Here is a 16,057-nt window from a genome sequence, read left to right on the forward strand (position 1 = left end):
TGGCAGACCTGGGTAATCTTTTGGCTCTAGGATCTCCATAGAGAAATACTATGTCTTTCTCTGTCCAGATCTAAGTGCTATTATCTTATGTAGTGATTCTTGGCTTTTTTGTAATCATCTGTAAGGTACTGCAAATTCTAAAAGCTTTGCTATAATAGAACTATTTTCAAACCATTCTTTTTACTACTTGATCATTTAAAGCCATACACATTTGAGAACTCATTTCATTAAATGTATCATTTGATATATTTCCCTACCCTTTATTATAAAAGGCTTAGGGGTTTTTTTTTTGTTGTTGTTCCTTAAAGCTACATTGATGAGTTAGTTATTCAGATTCAGGGAAGAGTTTATGATTTCTGTAAGGACACCATTTTCAGTTTTCAGATGGAGTCTCGCTCCGTTGCCCAAGCTAGTCAGAGTTGCAGTCATGGCTCACTGCAGCCTCAAACTGGGCTCAAGCAAGCCTTGCGCCTCAACTCCCTAAGGTATGAGCTTAGGTGTGAGCTACCACGCTCAGCTTAGGTGCTGGTGTGAGCTACCACGCTCAGCTCCGCAGGGGCCATTTTCACTCTCCTCCTACTCCTTAGTCATTTGGACCATTTGAGAATCAAGGGTACCTCCTGAAAGTCTCTTAACATCAGCATCAGGCAGTTGGATGAGCATCTTTTTATCCCATTCAAGGGAGGCTCGCAGCTGCCCCTAAAAAATTGTCCCAAAGACAAACTTTGGCTAAGGAAATCCGATGCTTCAAGCAGATGTGTAAGTTAAGTGAGTGTGTTGCTTTTTGTTAATGTGTTAAGTAATGTGAAGATTGTAAAGTATATTGTTTTCATTAAAAAAAAGTCCCTGAGTAATTAGCTAATGGAAGCCTCTCATCTTGCTCACATGTATTAATAAGGCAGTTTTGCTTTTGTTTCATAAAGCAGATTGTGGATCACATCATTGCCTAATTTTACTAAAGACGGAGTGAAGAAATTATTTGATTCCACTTTAGAGACTCTTCCAATGAAGGTATTTGGGAAATTGATCATTGTACTGTAGCAAATATTTGCGTTAAAAAGGGGTGGTTCCCCCCTCCCCGGGATGTTTCTCGCCCCTGTTCAAATTTCTTAGCATAAGTCTTTTCCTTTTTGAGGGAGCCTGAGATCTCTTTTGTTAATAACAGACACTTTATCTCATCTGCCTTCCCCTCTGCCACCTGTATATACACGTGGAGGGCTCCCTTTGGTGGGCTTATAGTGCCCCTTCCCCCAGAGTTCTGAGTTGGAGAAAGATTTAACATGTACGCCACTTAATTCACAGCACAGCACTTTATTATGGAATGTGTGTGACTTGGTATAAGGATTACTGAAATTAAGACAATTTACAGGTATTTCGTGGGTTATAAATGTCAATGTCAGAATTATACTTTAGTCACGTTAGTAATGGTGACTCCTTCCAGCCCAGTGGATTTAAATCTTCTTCTGCCCAGTTTCCTCCTCAATCAGACTTTCCTGAAAAATATATAACAAATATATCAAGGTTGACTTTACCAGCTGAATTTCATTACATTTTTGACATTTTAATTTCCAAAATATCAGTCTGGAAGGAATTGGTCTGTTTGATTTTTACCCTAGTTAGTACTAGGGAGACACAATAAGTTTTTTTGTTTGTTTGTTTGTTTTTTTGAGATAGAGTTTCGCTCTATCACTCTATCCCACAGGCTGGAGTGCAGTGGTGTGATCTCAGTTCATTGCAACCTCCCCGTTCCAGGTTCAAATGATTCTTGTGCCTCAGCCTCTCTGGTAGCTGGGATTACAGGCATGTACCTACCACCACATCTGGTTAATTTTTGTATTTTTATTAGAGACAGGGTTTCGCCATGTTGGCCAGGCTGGTCTTGAACTCCTGGCCGCAAGCGATCAGCCCACCTCAGCTTCCCAAAGTGCTGGGATTACAGGCATGAGCCACTGCGCCCAGCCTAATGGGTCTTTTTAAGCTACTTAATATACATAAAATGTACATTAATAGTTTAAGGATGAGCTATGAGGAAGGAAGTTAAAAAATAGTCCGGTCAATTACTTGGCTATTAAACCAGCCTTTGCTTCAATTTCTTCATAAGATCATGTTTGGCAAATTTCACTGCTTGCTATTTTTGTAATGTGATAAGCAAGATTAGAAAAAGGAAATAAACATGTCAGCCCACTTTTTTCTTTGTCTTGTGGGCATACTAAGTTGAAGTCACTGGAGACAATTAAAATTACAGCTTATTTTTATATATGACTTATTTGGGCTTTCCCAGCTCCTAGGCATAACTGGTAATTAACTGTAATGCCTTCTGATTGCTGCAAATAAGTGGACAGTAGAGCTCGGAGAATATCAACATTGAATCCAAGATTCAACTTAAGTCAGGCAATGTGGCTCGCACCTTTAATCCCAGCACTTTGGGAGGGTCACTTGAGGCTGGGAGTTCGAGACCAGCCTGGGCAACATAGACCCTATCCCTACAAAAAATTAAAAAATGAAACCAGTTGGGTGTGGTGGCAAGTGCTTATAGTCCCAGCTACTAGGGAGGCTAAGGCAGTCTCGAGAACTGCTTGAGCCTGGGAGGTTGAGGCTGTGGTGAGCACTGAGTACACCATTGCACTCTAGCTGGGGCAACAGAACAAGATCCTGTCTCAACAAATAATTTTTTAAAAAGATTCAATTTATACATCCAATTCTCTTTATATTTTTTCATCAAAAACTTAATATGTTTAGTGTATTTCCATTTGCGGTAGGGGGGATTTGGAGGTGGTTATAGTCCTATCAGAAAACGTTGGCATTTCTCATTCCAAAGGAGAAAAAAACCCATCTAGATCAGCGTTTCTCATGTCTATATTCCCCAGGGCTCTGGAAACCCATGTAATATAAAGTACAGTAGCAGGATCAGGTGGAGGGCTGTGGAGTCACCTGGAGAGGAGTGGTCTAGGGTGTTTGGTGATTATACTTGAAGAACTAAAATCCAGCAGTGGGAAGAAATTTGTTTTGTTGGTTATCCCAAAGGCTAGAGCCAGGCTTAACAGATAAAATTTATAGAGAGATTTCAATTCAACTTCAGAAAAGAAAACAAAAACGTTTCAGCCGCCAGTGTTGTCTTACGGACTGGGATTGCCATGAAATACAGTCCTACCACAGGAGGTATCACAGGAGTCAAGAATGTAAGCCCGGCAGTGGCTGGGAGGTGGCTATCCTAAGTGATCCCCAAGGGCCTGTCTACCTCTAAAGCTCTATGTTATGATCACTTTAACTTACCAGAGCTCCTTTTAGGTCCCGAAGGGGAAAATGTGGCTGGTGCACAGTGCATTCGAAGTGTTGGGTTTCTTCCAGTTGACCAACCTCTTTGACTATCTGAAGAAAGAGAATGTAATTCTTTGAGATGTAGATAAGGAAATGAAATGGTGTTTTCTGTTTCCACCAAAAAATTGTGGAGAGTGGGGTCAAGGGGGCTGTGGGGCTGAGGGGGACTGGGAAAGTCGTAAGATAAGCATAGGGACTTTAAGCACACAGATCTGCCATCTGCGACTTCTACAGAATGGCAAGGGGATCTGGACATAACGGAGACAGTAAGAAGAGATCATATTTTCCCCTTAGAGATGACAAGGTGCTTTGAGTGTCAGGAGAGACATGAAAGACCCAAAACAAAAAAAACCAAAAAACCCCGAAGAGTTTACAGTTGTAAAAAGGGTTGGTTTTTATTTTCTAGGTTTTACTAAACATGTCATAGTTAAATGAGATTTGTTTCATGTATAACCTGCAGAAAAGAGGCTTCAGATTCTGGGGCTTCTTAAATACTAAATTATATTTAGTATTTCTCAAAAAACAGATATTTCTTTCCAATGATAATGAAATGATTTAAAAATTTTCCCATTCTTAGCCCTGGGTTATTTTTTGGGTTAATCAGCTAACAAAGATGGCTTCTCTCCCTCCGTGACCCTGAGAGGTTATATTTTATAAATAAAAAACCTCCCGGCGCTTTGGGAGGCAAAGGTGGGAGGATCCCTTGAACCCAGGAGTTTGAGACCAGCCTGGGCAACATAGGGAAACCCCATCTCTATAAAAAATTTAAAAATTAGTTGGGCATGATAGTGCATGCCTGTGGTCTCAGCTATGCAGAAGGCCGAGGTGGGAGGATCACTTGAGCTCAAGAGGTCAAGGCTGCAGTGAGCTGTGATTGTGCCACTTAACTCCAGCCTAGATAACACAGCAAGACCCTGTCTCAGAAAACAACCCCAAAAAACAAAAAAGCAAGGACCACATGTTAGTGTTTGTGCCGTTCTATAATCTAACCTATATGAAATTAAATCCAGCATGTTTTCCACCATACTATTTTATCATCTTGAGTTTGCTATTCCTGTATTCTACTAGTCTCCAACTTTGCTTAAATGCCCCATCGGTGAAAAGAAATTATAGGGTGTGCATCCTTGATAAGGATACTCATTTATAAATTATACAAATGTACTGATCTAATATCATAGATATTTTTAAAAGATGAAATGAAGAAAAAAAATAAGTTCTAACTTTTTTTTCCAAATCCCAATGAATCATCTTCTGATACAGACCTTGATCCTATCGGATCGTGTCTAATTCCTTTAGCAATTCCAATACACTCAGAGGATGACATACTATCTCATACTTGCTGCTATTCGTTTGGAATTTTTCTGGCCCTTTTGTTTCTTCAGTCCCTGTCTGAATTGAAAGTAGTATTTGAATAGGACTTCTACTTTGTAAGTGCCTTATCTCACCTGGAGTATCTAGGGTACAACATCACAGAACGTTGCCATTGGGGCTCATCCTGAATGTTTAATATAGTTAAATTGAATCAAATAGCTGTGTCTTATTCTGAAGCTGAGAGAAACTTACCTCTTGGAAAGAATCAATAAAATTCTCGGCATCTCTCTTTCCTCCAGGGCGCAGTCCATAGGACCAGTGCTGGCTGGAGCAGCCCACCACACACAAAGTCAGCAGAATAAGGCCTGCTAGGAGTTTTGGAATCAGCTCCATTCTAAGGCACATGAATGCACAATCAAATTAGATCCACACAAGGTTGAGTAGAAACTAAAGACCTCTTCTGTGAAACGGCTAGCATCTCTATCATTAACCCTGCAGAGGACGAAGTCAGAGTCACCATTTTTACACACACACTGAAACTCAGCCTCAAGAAACTCAGTCACCGTTTTTACACACAGACACTGAAACACAGTCTCAAGAAACTCAGAAACTCAAGGCAACGCCTGCTGGTTTGCCTTGAGTTTCTTAGCCAATGGGGACAAAATTAGTACTTTAAGCTCACGTGTTCAGGACTTTTTAGTGCTAAAACAGACTATACTTTTATTGTTTGGTTATCCAAACCCCATAATTCATCCCTTATCAAATTCACCATTTTTGGCTTAACATTCTTCCTGCTGTGGATTGGTCTTCAACTCTTTCATTGCTGAGATAAAGGGAACTGAGCCATCTATTATGAAAAGTAGCTTCTACTAGGAATATCTGGCTAATATAAAGTTGCTTGACATTAAATGGCTACCCCATGGTACTAAGGACATTTTTCTGTTTATCCTTCAGTCTTCCTAGCATTACTGCTGGCTGGACCATATGTAGGAGAGAGGACTCAACAGTGTTCGAAGTAGTTAGTCCCAGACCAGATGCCTTCCTAGCCAAGTGGACCTGAAATTATCTAATGAAATGTTTCTCCAAGTTAATTTTCATTTGATGGCAAAGAGGCTAAAGACTAAATCAAATACTGGTTGATAAGCTGTGGGATTCCCCAAAGGCTGGATCTCTGTGACTGGTGATGGCAAGGACGGTGAAGGACAGAACTTCATTAGATACTGTTACACCTGGATCTAGCCCTTGGGCTGTCAAATGCCCTATAGACATACAATAGCATGCAATCTAAAAAAGAAAAACTCATGCTAGAAATAATACAAAGACTTTTACCTGTTTAGAGGCAGAGAGCTTCTTAGAGGCAAAAACCCTTCAAGATCCCCTTGAAGTATGTTGAGCACTGTGACTTTTCTAATTTCCTATCTTCCTTTTTATAGGGAACTTTTCCAGGACATTGAAATCTTTCCTGCTGGTAAATTATACTGCACATGGATTATGCTTTCTTTTTAATGGTAATTTTTTCAAATCCTCACATAAAGCCCTTTAATGGTGTATGTAATTGGAACACCCCCTGGTGTATCTGTTACATTTACTTAAGTGCAGCCATTAAAACCTCAGCTAAAACTTTTATAGCTGAGGCCACAATTCAAAGAGATTAAAATCCAGCTAGGTTGGATTCCCTTGAGGGAACCAGCAGACCCATCAAGAGTTCAAGGAAAATAAATGTCTTAGATTAAGTAAAGTCAAAAGCATACATAACTTCCACAAAGGAGGCTATGCAATCAATACGGGATATTGAGTCAGGATGTCTGAAAGCTTCTGGCTCTTGGATTCTTCATTTGTAAAAGGAAGGATGTAGACTAGATGGATTAGATGATCAAAGAGTTGCTTCCAGTTTTAAAAATCTGATTTTTAAATAAGTGATTATTGACAGTATATACCAAGTTCATGTAGGATCCTAAATCAGATAATATGTGTGTGAAAATTCCCTTGTCTACTCATCACGTTCCCTGCTTACTTTGAAAGCCTTCTAAAGCATCAAAAAGGCAAGAAACATATACCAAGAGCAAGACCATATTGAGGATACTTACATCAACAGACCAGTTCATTCAGTAGATGCTTATTGAGTTAAATATGCAAACCACTGTTAAGGGAAGTGGGAACAGAAAGATGAGAAATTATAGTTATTTAATAGATAGCATATGTATAAGAGCGCTCATTACAATAGCCCTGCAAAATGGATATCATTATCAAAATTTTATAGCTGTTCCATCCTAGAGATGCAGCCTCTTGGACACATACACACACACACACAGAACCATTACTCTTAATTACATTTATTTGAATACCTTGTTGTCTCTCCTAATTTAGCCCTAGGCTGAAACCTGTAATAGTCAAAGATCCCATCTTATTTAAATGTCTCTTAATAAGCCCCTGGCATTTAGTCAGTATTCAGTAAGCATAGGTTTGAATGAATGAATGAATGGCAAAAACCTTTTAACCAGATAAGGCCTAATGCTGTCTCTATTTCTGCATCAAAGATATGCTTTATCTGACACAGAATTAAACTTTCATGTACAATTGGCTGTAAATCCTGTTACATTAGCTAAGTTGTAAGATGCTAAAAAATAATAACTGGATATTTGTCCATTTTACAGCTGGAATTGGCAGTTTCCCTGCAGGTAGGATGCTAAACCCTATCAGTCATTGCCCAGTGTCCTCTGGAATAACTACATTTGCAGGGATTTCAGAGTAACGAGAAATGGTGTCTTACCTAAGTTTACCCTTGCTTTGTCCAGCCATCTCTGTGGAGGCTGTCCAGTCTTCGTAAGAGGATAGAGAAGGGGATACATTTTAAAGTATAATTGCAAATAGAGGATAATTTAAAAATAAAACATAAGTATTTGACTTTGCTCCATGCAAATTATTTCATTTAGACATTTTGACTCATATAGGTGCCATTCTGACATGAAGATTGGAATCTCTTCTCACTACAAGACACAACTAGGGACAGACTATTTTTCAACAAGAGTTCATTATGGTTGAGTAGTGCTAAACTGTCCGATTGATTTGTGTTTGCTGAGAGATGTGCACCTAAGTATTGCTTAAACAGAAAATGTGGTCTCTGGATAGGACTAATAAAATGGGAGTTAAGACTTGTGACGCCTATTGTCAGGTGAATCACTTATCCCTGGGTAAGTAGGCCTCATTAGATTTCGTGTAGGTTATTTCTATCAGTTAGCATTAAATTTTTGACAAGTGCTTTGCAATTATTAAGATGAACACAACAACATTGTATTAGTCAGTGTTCTCTAGAGGGACAGAACTGATCTCTGTCTCTCTGTCTCTCTATGATATATATATATGATATATACATATATCAATCATATATATCATATATATATATACACACACACACATATATACATAGGGAAGTTTAAGTATTAACTCACACGATCAGAAGGTCCTACAGTAGGCCATCTCCAAGCTGAGATGCAAGGAAAACCAGTTTGAATCCCAAAGCTGAAGAAAAACTTGGAGTCTGATGTTCAAGGGCAGGAAGCATCCAGCACAAGAGAAAGATGTAGGCTGGGAGGGTAGGCCAGTCTAGCCTTTTCATGTTTTTCTGCCTGCTTTATATTTGCTGGCACCTGATTAGATGGTACCTACTCAGATTAAGGGTGGGTCTGCCTTCCCCAGCCCACTGTCTCAAATGTTAATCTCCTTTGGCAACACTCTCACAGACACCCAGAATCAATACTTTGCATGCTTCAATCCAAGTTGACAGTATTAACCATCACAAACATGGTCTATGAATTCATTATTTAATGAATATTTATGCTGTATGTCCTTAAAGTCTCCATTAGCATTGTCTTAGGTCACACAGATCTCAAGGCAAGAGTCAACTTTGTTTTGTCTTACTTTCTGTAACACCAAATAGGTTATCAAACAACTATGCAATTAATGAGTTTTTGATATTGAATGACAAACTTTAAACCATTTAAGGATTCTATGGTTAGGTCAATTTACCAAAAAGTTAAATATAATTGGGTTTAAATAATTAGATTTTATAGTTGTCATATTTTTTCTAAATTTGAAAGAATGGCTTTAGAGAAAAAACTGCTTCATCAATATGAAAACACCTAAAAATTATTACGATTTCATAATCTCACTGAAATAACAGAAATGAATTATCTTTTCTTGCCCTAAAGTAGAATCTCAGCAGGAAGCACTCAAGGTTAATTCCTGCTGACATGTCTAATCAGGTTGTGAAAGGGTTTCAGAGAATTAATCCTTGGATAAGGTGCTTTATACTGAAATAATGTAACTACTTTTCTTTGTAGTAAGGAACCTTTTAATTTTAAAGGTACTTCTTCCTTGGGGACTTAATGCAATTCCAAGTTTTTTTTTCATATATTAAAGCTGATTTAAAGATGATATAGGCCAGATTTACAGTACACACGAGTCATAAAATGAAGAGAAAATATTCCATTTGATTTATAATTGAACTCTTCATAAGAATATTGAATTTATAAGATTTTCTACTAAAATTTCCTTGAGACTGTAGTTGAAAGAACTAGGCTACAATAGATAGTATTGCTTAGACAGTTACTTGAGTACCAAATTTTGTTAATGCAGATAAACTAGCCAGTTTAGATTTAAAACCTTTTCCCTGTCATCCCAACAACTGTATTTTTACCTATGTGTACTGACATGTTTCATCACTAGGTTTAATGGAAGTTTTACTATTTTGACAGTTTCCTCCTTCTTTAAAATTCTCTATCCTAGTTATCAGGCAAAAAATGCTTTGGGGGCATACTATTTATCCAGTCTAATAAAGCTAACTGGTAATATTCATCACGTTAAGAGTGATGAATTTTACACAAATAAATTAAATGAATTCTTGGGGAGGCAGTCTTTTGTTCAGCATTCATAAGGTTTGTGTTAGGATGGTGAATTTTAAAAAGAATGATAAAAATAATCATGTTTAAAGAAAGAAATTTAATGGTACTTTCAAAAAGACTAATCCATAACAAATTAAGTTATACCGTATTTCCTTTGCTACCCAGAACCACAGGGCTGGTTGTCAACACGTATTGAAGAAATGTAAGCAAAATACAGAAAGTGATGATTTTCAAAAGCAAGAGAAGAAACTCCTTTTCAACACTTTATGTTGTTTATTAATGTAGTATACATTAGATCTAAAACCTGCAGTTTCTAAGCACACCATGTTTAGATCTTTCAGATCCTTCTGCAGTTTTAGGTTATTTCTATGGAGGTACCTTTAAGTGAATGAACAACACATTCTATAATTCCTGAAAATATAGTACAGAGTGAAATGATTTAAATATAATTTAGGCACATATTGATTATGAAAATAGATTATCTCTCAATACAATACTTCTCTGTCTTGGTAAAAATAATAAAGCAAAGAAAATAATTCATTTCTGAAGTTGCTTTCCTTCACTTGTAAAGGTCTGATCTCCTCCCACTATGCATATGTACCCTTTACTGTTAAGGAAAGCTTTGCATATGTAGATATAGAAGAATAAGCTACGTAAATACTAAAGATATGTCATTCTCCCAAAGGAGACAAAAGTGGTTTTCAATGATTCCTTGTCTCATGTTGATGAGTCTGTAGAATTCAGAACCCATTTGGACACAGCTAATATCCCTGCTCTTGGGGTAGACGTAAGGACACCAGGTCAATGGTAGGGAGGTACAGGCCCTTCCTCTGCTGCTGCAGAGAGATGACAACTCAAGAAAATTGGGCTAACATCTGTTTAAAAAAAATAAAAATAAAATAAGTTACAGAATCACAGGTGCTGACTGATTGTTACATCTTGGACCAGTCAAATGCCTTTATTTTTACTTTATATGTATTTTCTGGTGGCTATAATCAAATGTCTGTTTAAAATTCCTCATTCCTCACTATAGGGTTCTAGCTGCAATTATATTAGATTGCCTTTTAACAGGCAACTCTACCATATTCATTCATATTGTGTAAGCTTTGATTGCAGTACATCTGGATTTAGTGTCTATTTCTAAGCTGGCCCTATGTAAACTATTTGGTATTTGAATTAAATGAATATTAATGATGCACCTTGGTTTTTTGGTTTTGAAGTATCTTCCTATGTTTGTGCTGATTGTATGAGAAAACGAGGCTTACAGTGTAAATAGACAGAATTGCTTGGTCTGGTGTTGAGTGGAATTTGCCTAGAATGAAATTCTGAGAAATGCTCATTTTTAAGTGTTGTAGTAATAGGTAAGTTCTTCCTCCATCTGGAGTTCCACTGTACCTTTGGAATGAGTGATGTACAATGATGTCTTTCTTTTCACTCTGTCTCAATCAGTAAGAACTGGATATTACTTTAATTTAGCTACTGTTTTGTTCTTAAAAGTAAACATTATAAAAATGAACCTGAAAAGAGTCTTAGGGAGTCTGATCTCACCATATTCATACGGTGTGACAGGTATTTAAAGAGGGAAGGCGTCACTAAAGCTATTTATAAACCTGAACAACCTTTTCAAAGTTTTCATAAAGTTTTAACAATTTAAATATCTGTACTGCATCTAGGTATTCAATAAATATAATTGCATATGTTGTGCTTTCCATAAATTAAAATAATCCTCAAACGCATCTCAAACCAAGATGGTATTTCCACATCATGCCTATTTAAAAGCAAATATAATAGATACTATTCCTGGTCATAAAACCAAGTAAAACCCCCTACCCCGTTCAAAAGGCAGCAATATCTAGTTTCCCTACATCTATTAAATGAGTGCTTTTCTGTTAAAAATCAGAATATGGAAAAAAAGTCAATTTTTTCCCTTATGCACCGCTGAGAACAAGCGTAATCCTCTAAATGTTTTTTTTAAATTTCCTTACAGTGTTATTTCTTCTAGACAACTGAGTGGGTGGAGAAAGAAAAGTGGTAAGGAAAACATTTTCATCTTGTACATCTTCCTCCAGCCCCTAAAATTCTCATCTGACACTTTGTGACATGTGTAATGGTGTCAGCATCTCTTCAAATATAGCTCCCTTCACGTTGGACCCTCTCAGGTTGGCTTCTTGAAGATCACAGCCAGACAGATCACAGTTCTGCAAGATGAAAACAATACTCATGTAATTCATGTGGAGATTTCAGGCCTTATCTGTTTCCTCTCAAAACAATTTCTGGGGCATATGAGGAAAATGTTCCTATACAATAAAACTCAGTTAACTTCTGGAAGACTTCTGATGATACACCGCCCTAAAGTAAGATGTTCTTCTATCTGTATTTGTTACCTCTAGTTAATGTTCAGGCTGATCACCATAAATATATATAAACAAAGGTTAACGAAGAAGCATGTTACTTGTGCTTGCATATTTTCTAATGAGACATTGAAAACAGGGGTCCCCAACCCCTGGGCCACACACCCATACAGGTCCATGGCCTATTAAGAATCAGGCCACATAGCAAGGAGGTCAGCAGTAGATGAAGCTTCATTTGTAGTTAAAGCCACTCCCTGTATGGCTCAAGTTACAGCCTAAGCTCCACCTCCTGTTGGATGACCAAGGCATTAATTAGATTTGCACAGGAGAGTGAACCCTGTTGTGAACTGTGCATGCCAGGGATCTAGGATGCATGCTCCTTATGATAATCTAATGCCTGATGATCTGTCACTATCTTCCATCACCCCCAGATGGGACTGTCTAGTTGCAAGAAAACAAGCTCAGGGCTCCCACTAATTCTACATTATGGTGAGTTATATCATTATTTCATTATGTATTACAATGTAATACTAGTAGAAATAAAGTGCACAATAAATGTAATGCACTTGAATCATTCCAAAACTACCCCTCAACCCTGGTCTGTGGAAAAACTGTCTTCCACGAAACTGGTCCCTGGTGCCAAAAAGGTTTGGGACCATTGATTTAATGGATTCTAACATAGTAATATATATATACACACACACATAATTTCTTTTTTTAGAGGAGTTTCATTCTTGTTGCCCAGGCTGGTGTGCAGTGGCACAATCTTGGCTCACTGAAGCCTCCACCTCCCAGTTCAAGCTATTTTCCTGCGTCAGCCTCCCAAGTAAGCTAGGATTACAAGTGCTTGCCACTACGCCTGGCTAGTATTTTGTATTTTTAGTAGAGACAAAATTTCACCATGCTGGCCAGGCTGGTCTCAAACTCCTGACCTCATATGATCTGCCCGCCTCGGCCTCCCAAAGTGCTGAGATTACAGGTGTGAGCCACTACACCCAGCCCCAAGGTAATAAAGATTATCGAAACAATTTTACTGTGATCCAAGAACAACACAACAAAAGGCATGAGATGGGAGATGATTATTTTTTTTAATCTGAAAAGATTTTACTTAATCCAATTGTATAACAGATTTTTCCATTCCCTAGACCTAGTATTTTTATAGCAAGGAACTGCCCTTCTTTTTAAAGCCCCATATAATACAATGAGTTTTGATAGATGTACAGAGTAGTGTAACTACCAGAATTTGAAGCTGTTTCTTAATTTCTTTTTTTTTTTTTTTAATTTTTTTGAGATGGAATTTTGCTTTTGTTGCTGGGCTGGAGTGCATCTCGGTTCACTGAAACCTCCTCCTCCCAGGTTCAAGAGAGTCTCCTGCCTCAGCCTCCAGAGTTGCTGGGATTACAGGAATGTCCCACCATGCCCCGATAAGGTTCTGTATTTTTAGTAGAGATGGGGGTTTCACCATGTTGGTCAGGCTAGTCTAACACTCCCAACCTCAGGTGATCTGCCCGCCTCCTAAAGTGCTGGGATTACAGGTGTGAGCCACTGTGCCCAGCTCTTAATTTCTCTTGAGATCACAGAGTGATAGATAAGATAGAGATTCTAGTTAAGTCCCTGGATATGACAGGGGGAGAATGGTTAGAGAGAAGGGTGACTAAACATAACCTGTTAGGAGAACAGATGCCAGCAGTTCTCCCCTCAATAGCCAATCTTATCAGTCTTTGCAATCAGTTAGACAGAAGTAGGTTTTTGCTGCTAAGCCACACTGACTACACAGTAACTAAAACCTAGGAAAAAAAATATAATCTTAGATGGAAGTAATGTAACAAATAATAAATAATTGTGCTTGTGATAGGATTATAATCTTGGGTCACTTCTTTTTGCCTTCAAGGTGAAAGAGGCCTGCTCCCCTGCTACTGAGAGCTATCAAGAGATTTGGGCAAAAGCATTAAGAAAAAAAATTAACAGCAAGCTAAAATTTGAAACACTGTTCTCTGCAATCCAATTTATGCCGGATTTCATAGCTACCAGCCACATGTGGCTACTTAAATTTAAATGAATTACAATTAAATAAAATTTAAAAATAAATTTCTCATCTGCACTAGCCACATCTCAAGTGCTCAACAGCTATCTATGGCTAGTAGCTGCTATACTGAACAGCACAGATATAGAACGTGTCCCTCCTGCACTAGATGCTACTGGATGGTGCTGGTGTAGACCTATCAACACCTATCGAATCTGGTAGCTAAACTAGCTAATTAAGACATACAAATACAATTCATATGAAAAAGATGAGTAGGCAAAATTATAATCTCAAGCTGAAAACCAAAAAAACATATGGCTCCAATGTTAAATAGACTTTTCCTGAACCTGATTTCAAACCTGGATATCATTTAAATTTCTTAAGTAGTTTAAGAAGTAATCTAGCCCATTTAATTCTGTTCAGGATTATTTTTTTATGGAAAATACAATATATTAGATTAATAACACATCTATCAAACTTATTTACTTAAGAAAAACTCAAGGAAAAGGAGAGAAATGAAATCAACTTAGACTGAATGTCAGATGAGTCTTCCAATCCACAAGTGGCATCTATGACTTAGGTAAGTGAATCCTGCTCTGGAATTCTTATTTGTGTAAACACACAAATCAAAAGAAACATCCCTCCAGCTGTGTTGGCATGTTACCTGGCAGTTTTACGAGCCAACTACTTTGTTTTGATTTCAATAAATTTTGCATGAAATACTTAAAAATGTTGGTGAACTCACCTCTAAATCAGTTCCTGCCAGAGTTGCTCCTCTCAGGTTACAGTTCTTCAATTTTGCATTTTTTAAGGTAGCCACTCTCAGGTTAATCCCCGTCATCTGACTTCCTTCCATATCCACACCTTTCAGATTAGCACCTACAGTGAACACATTCTGGGAGTAGCTTAACTTAAAAATATAGTTATCCATCTTCAATAAAACTGCAAGATGACTTAATGGGGGTGAATAATGACAGCCTCCTTTAACTTTTGGAAATGAATCTAAAATCTTGTCTCTCAACAAACTTACATATATAAAGAGTTCACTGATGAAAGAATGCTTTCATCAATACTTTTGAAGGAAGAAATGTGGTTGTTTTATGATAGTTAGCACTTTCATAATGTGCGCTACAGGTTTAAATGGGAGTTAAGTAGTCTCCTAAAATATACAAGTAAACAAAGTGGTCAGTCACAGATATAACAAAACAATAACAAACTAAGAAACAATATATTAAATCTAAAAACGATTTTTTAAAACTCCCTGGCTTTATGCATATGAAATTTTTCCTTTTGGCCAGTATAAGAACATTTTATTCCATTTGAAAGTTTAAGATGTTGATATTTAATTTTCGAGCCTTTATTTCTTCTAAGTCCTCAGTTTAGATTAGCATTTGAGACCAAATGGAGGTATCTACCTTTTGGAAGTTCTCCAAATATGATGACAGAAGAGACATATCCCCTATAGCTATCCTGTTTCACCCATAACAATTACTTTCCAGGGCTTTTTCCTTTATGGTCTGCTTTCTCCACAAATAGCTATTTACAGATAGGATCTCACCTTCTAAATTGGCTTTAAGACCAGAAGGATCCTCAAAATTACACAGTTTCAGGGATGCTCCTTCTGCATTAGAACAGAGCATTTTGACTCCCTGGAGATTTGCACACTGCAAAGAAAAGAGAAAAGTCCTGGTTATGAGGTTCATAATTTTGTTCAAATTAGCTCAAACAGAAAAAGAAAAAAATAGAAAAGGGGAAAGGGCTCAACTCAACACACTCATAATCCATATTTTCTGTTTATAATAAAGGCTTTTCTAATTAAACCCAGTAAGAACTAGGCACATTAAAAAAAATTTTTTTTAAACAACTTTTTAAAAAAACAAATGCAAATTAACAACAGCATGTTCATTTTACATGAAACATAATGGTTTAGATAAAAAAGTTGGGAGAGTCAGAACTATGACATCTCTATCTCTATTTTAATAAACACTCCTATGCATGACAATGAAACAGTAAAAATGTATGAGTAAGGAAGGCATAAACTTGTGAGGGATATGGATTTTCTCTTATTACTGTAGGAATCATGATGTTCTAAGTGAAATTCTTGATATCCAAAGATGCTCCTACTGCCTTCAACTCAGAGGTCAGAATACGAA

At 37.4% G+C, this 16,057-nt stretch overlaps 2 protein-coding genes across 5 annotated transcripts in view; both read right to left on the reverse strand.

Annotated features, from left to right (window-relative positions):
* Positions 1–1,291: 1,291 nt before the first annotated feature.
* On the reverse strand, positions 1,292–9,344 carry GNRH1 (gonadotropin releasing hormone 1). Of its 3 annotated transcripts, none has more exons than XM_037727180.1 (4): positions 6,717–9,344; positions 4,882–5,023; positions 3,274–3,369; positions 1,292–1,493 (listed from the first exon to the last, which is right to left on the reverse strand). In XM_037727180.1, the coding sequence occupies exons 2-4, from the start codon at positions 5,020–5,022 to the stop codon at positions 1,452–1,454; spliced, it is 279 nt and encodes a 92-aa protein (XP_037583108.1). In that variant the 5' UTR covers position 5,023; positions 6,717–9,344; the 3' UTR covers positions 1,292–1,451. The 3 variants fall into 3 exon arrangements, with proteins under 3 accessions (XP_037583108.1, XP_017405268.1, XP_017405267.1); XM_017549779.2 differs by having other exon boundaries at positions 5,959–9,344; XM_017549778.2 differs by having other exon boundaries at positions 4,882–9,344.
* Positions 9,345–9,607: 263 nt separating this feature from the next.
* KCTD9 (potassium channel tetramerization domain containing 9) overlaps positions 9,608–16,057 on the reverse strand; it is a 30,129-nt gene continuing 23,679 nt past the window's right edge. For both annotated transcript variants that reach the window (XM_017549776.1, XM_037746131.1), the window contains 3 exons: positions 15,463–15,568; positions 14,650–14,783; positions 9,608–11,728 (listed from right to left, as the gene is read on the reverse strand). In XM_017549776.1, coding sequence (XP_017405265.1) covers positions 11,612–11,728; positions 14,650–14,783; positions 15,463–15,568 — 357 coding nt within the window. In that variant the 3' untranslated portion in view covers positions 9,608–11,611. The remainder of the gene's footprint in view (positions 11,729–14,649; positions 14,784–15,462; positions 15,569–16,057) is intronic.

This window comes from Cebus imitator, unplaced genomic scaffold, assembly GCF_001604975.1.
Source record: "Cebus imitator isolate Cc_AM_T3 unplaced genomic scaffold, Cebus_imitator-1.0 Scaffold221, whole genome shotgun sequence".
Taxonomy (NCBI): Eukaryota; Metazoa; Chordata; class Mammalia; order Primates; family Cebidae; genus Cebus; species Cebus imitator.

Bases quoted from the DNA above. Each gene is read 5' to 3' on its own strand.
- GNRH1 (XM_017549778.2), bottom strand. From the start codon at position 5,034: ATGTGCCTTAGAATGGAGCTGATTCCAAAACTCCTAGCAGGCCTTATT. The intron at 3,370-4,881 runs GTAAGTTTCTCT...CTCTTTCTTCAG, and splicing joins TTATTGATTCTTTCCAAGAG to ATAGTCAAAGAGGTTGGTCA. The intron at 1,494-3,273 runs GTAAGTTAAAGT...TATATTTTTCAG, and splicing joins GGGACCTAAAAGGAGCTCTG to GAAAGTCTGATTGAGGAGGA.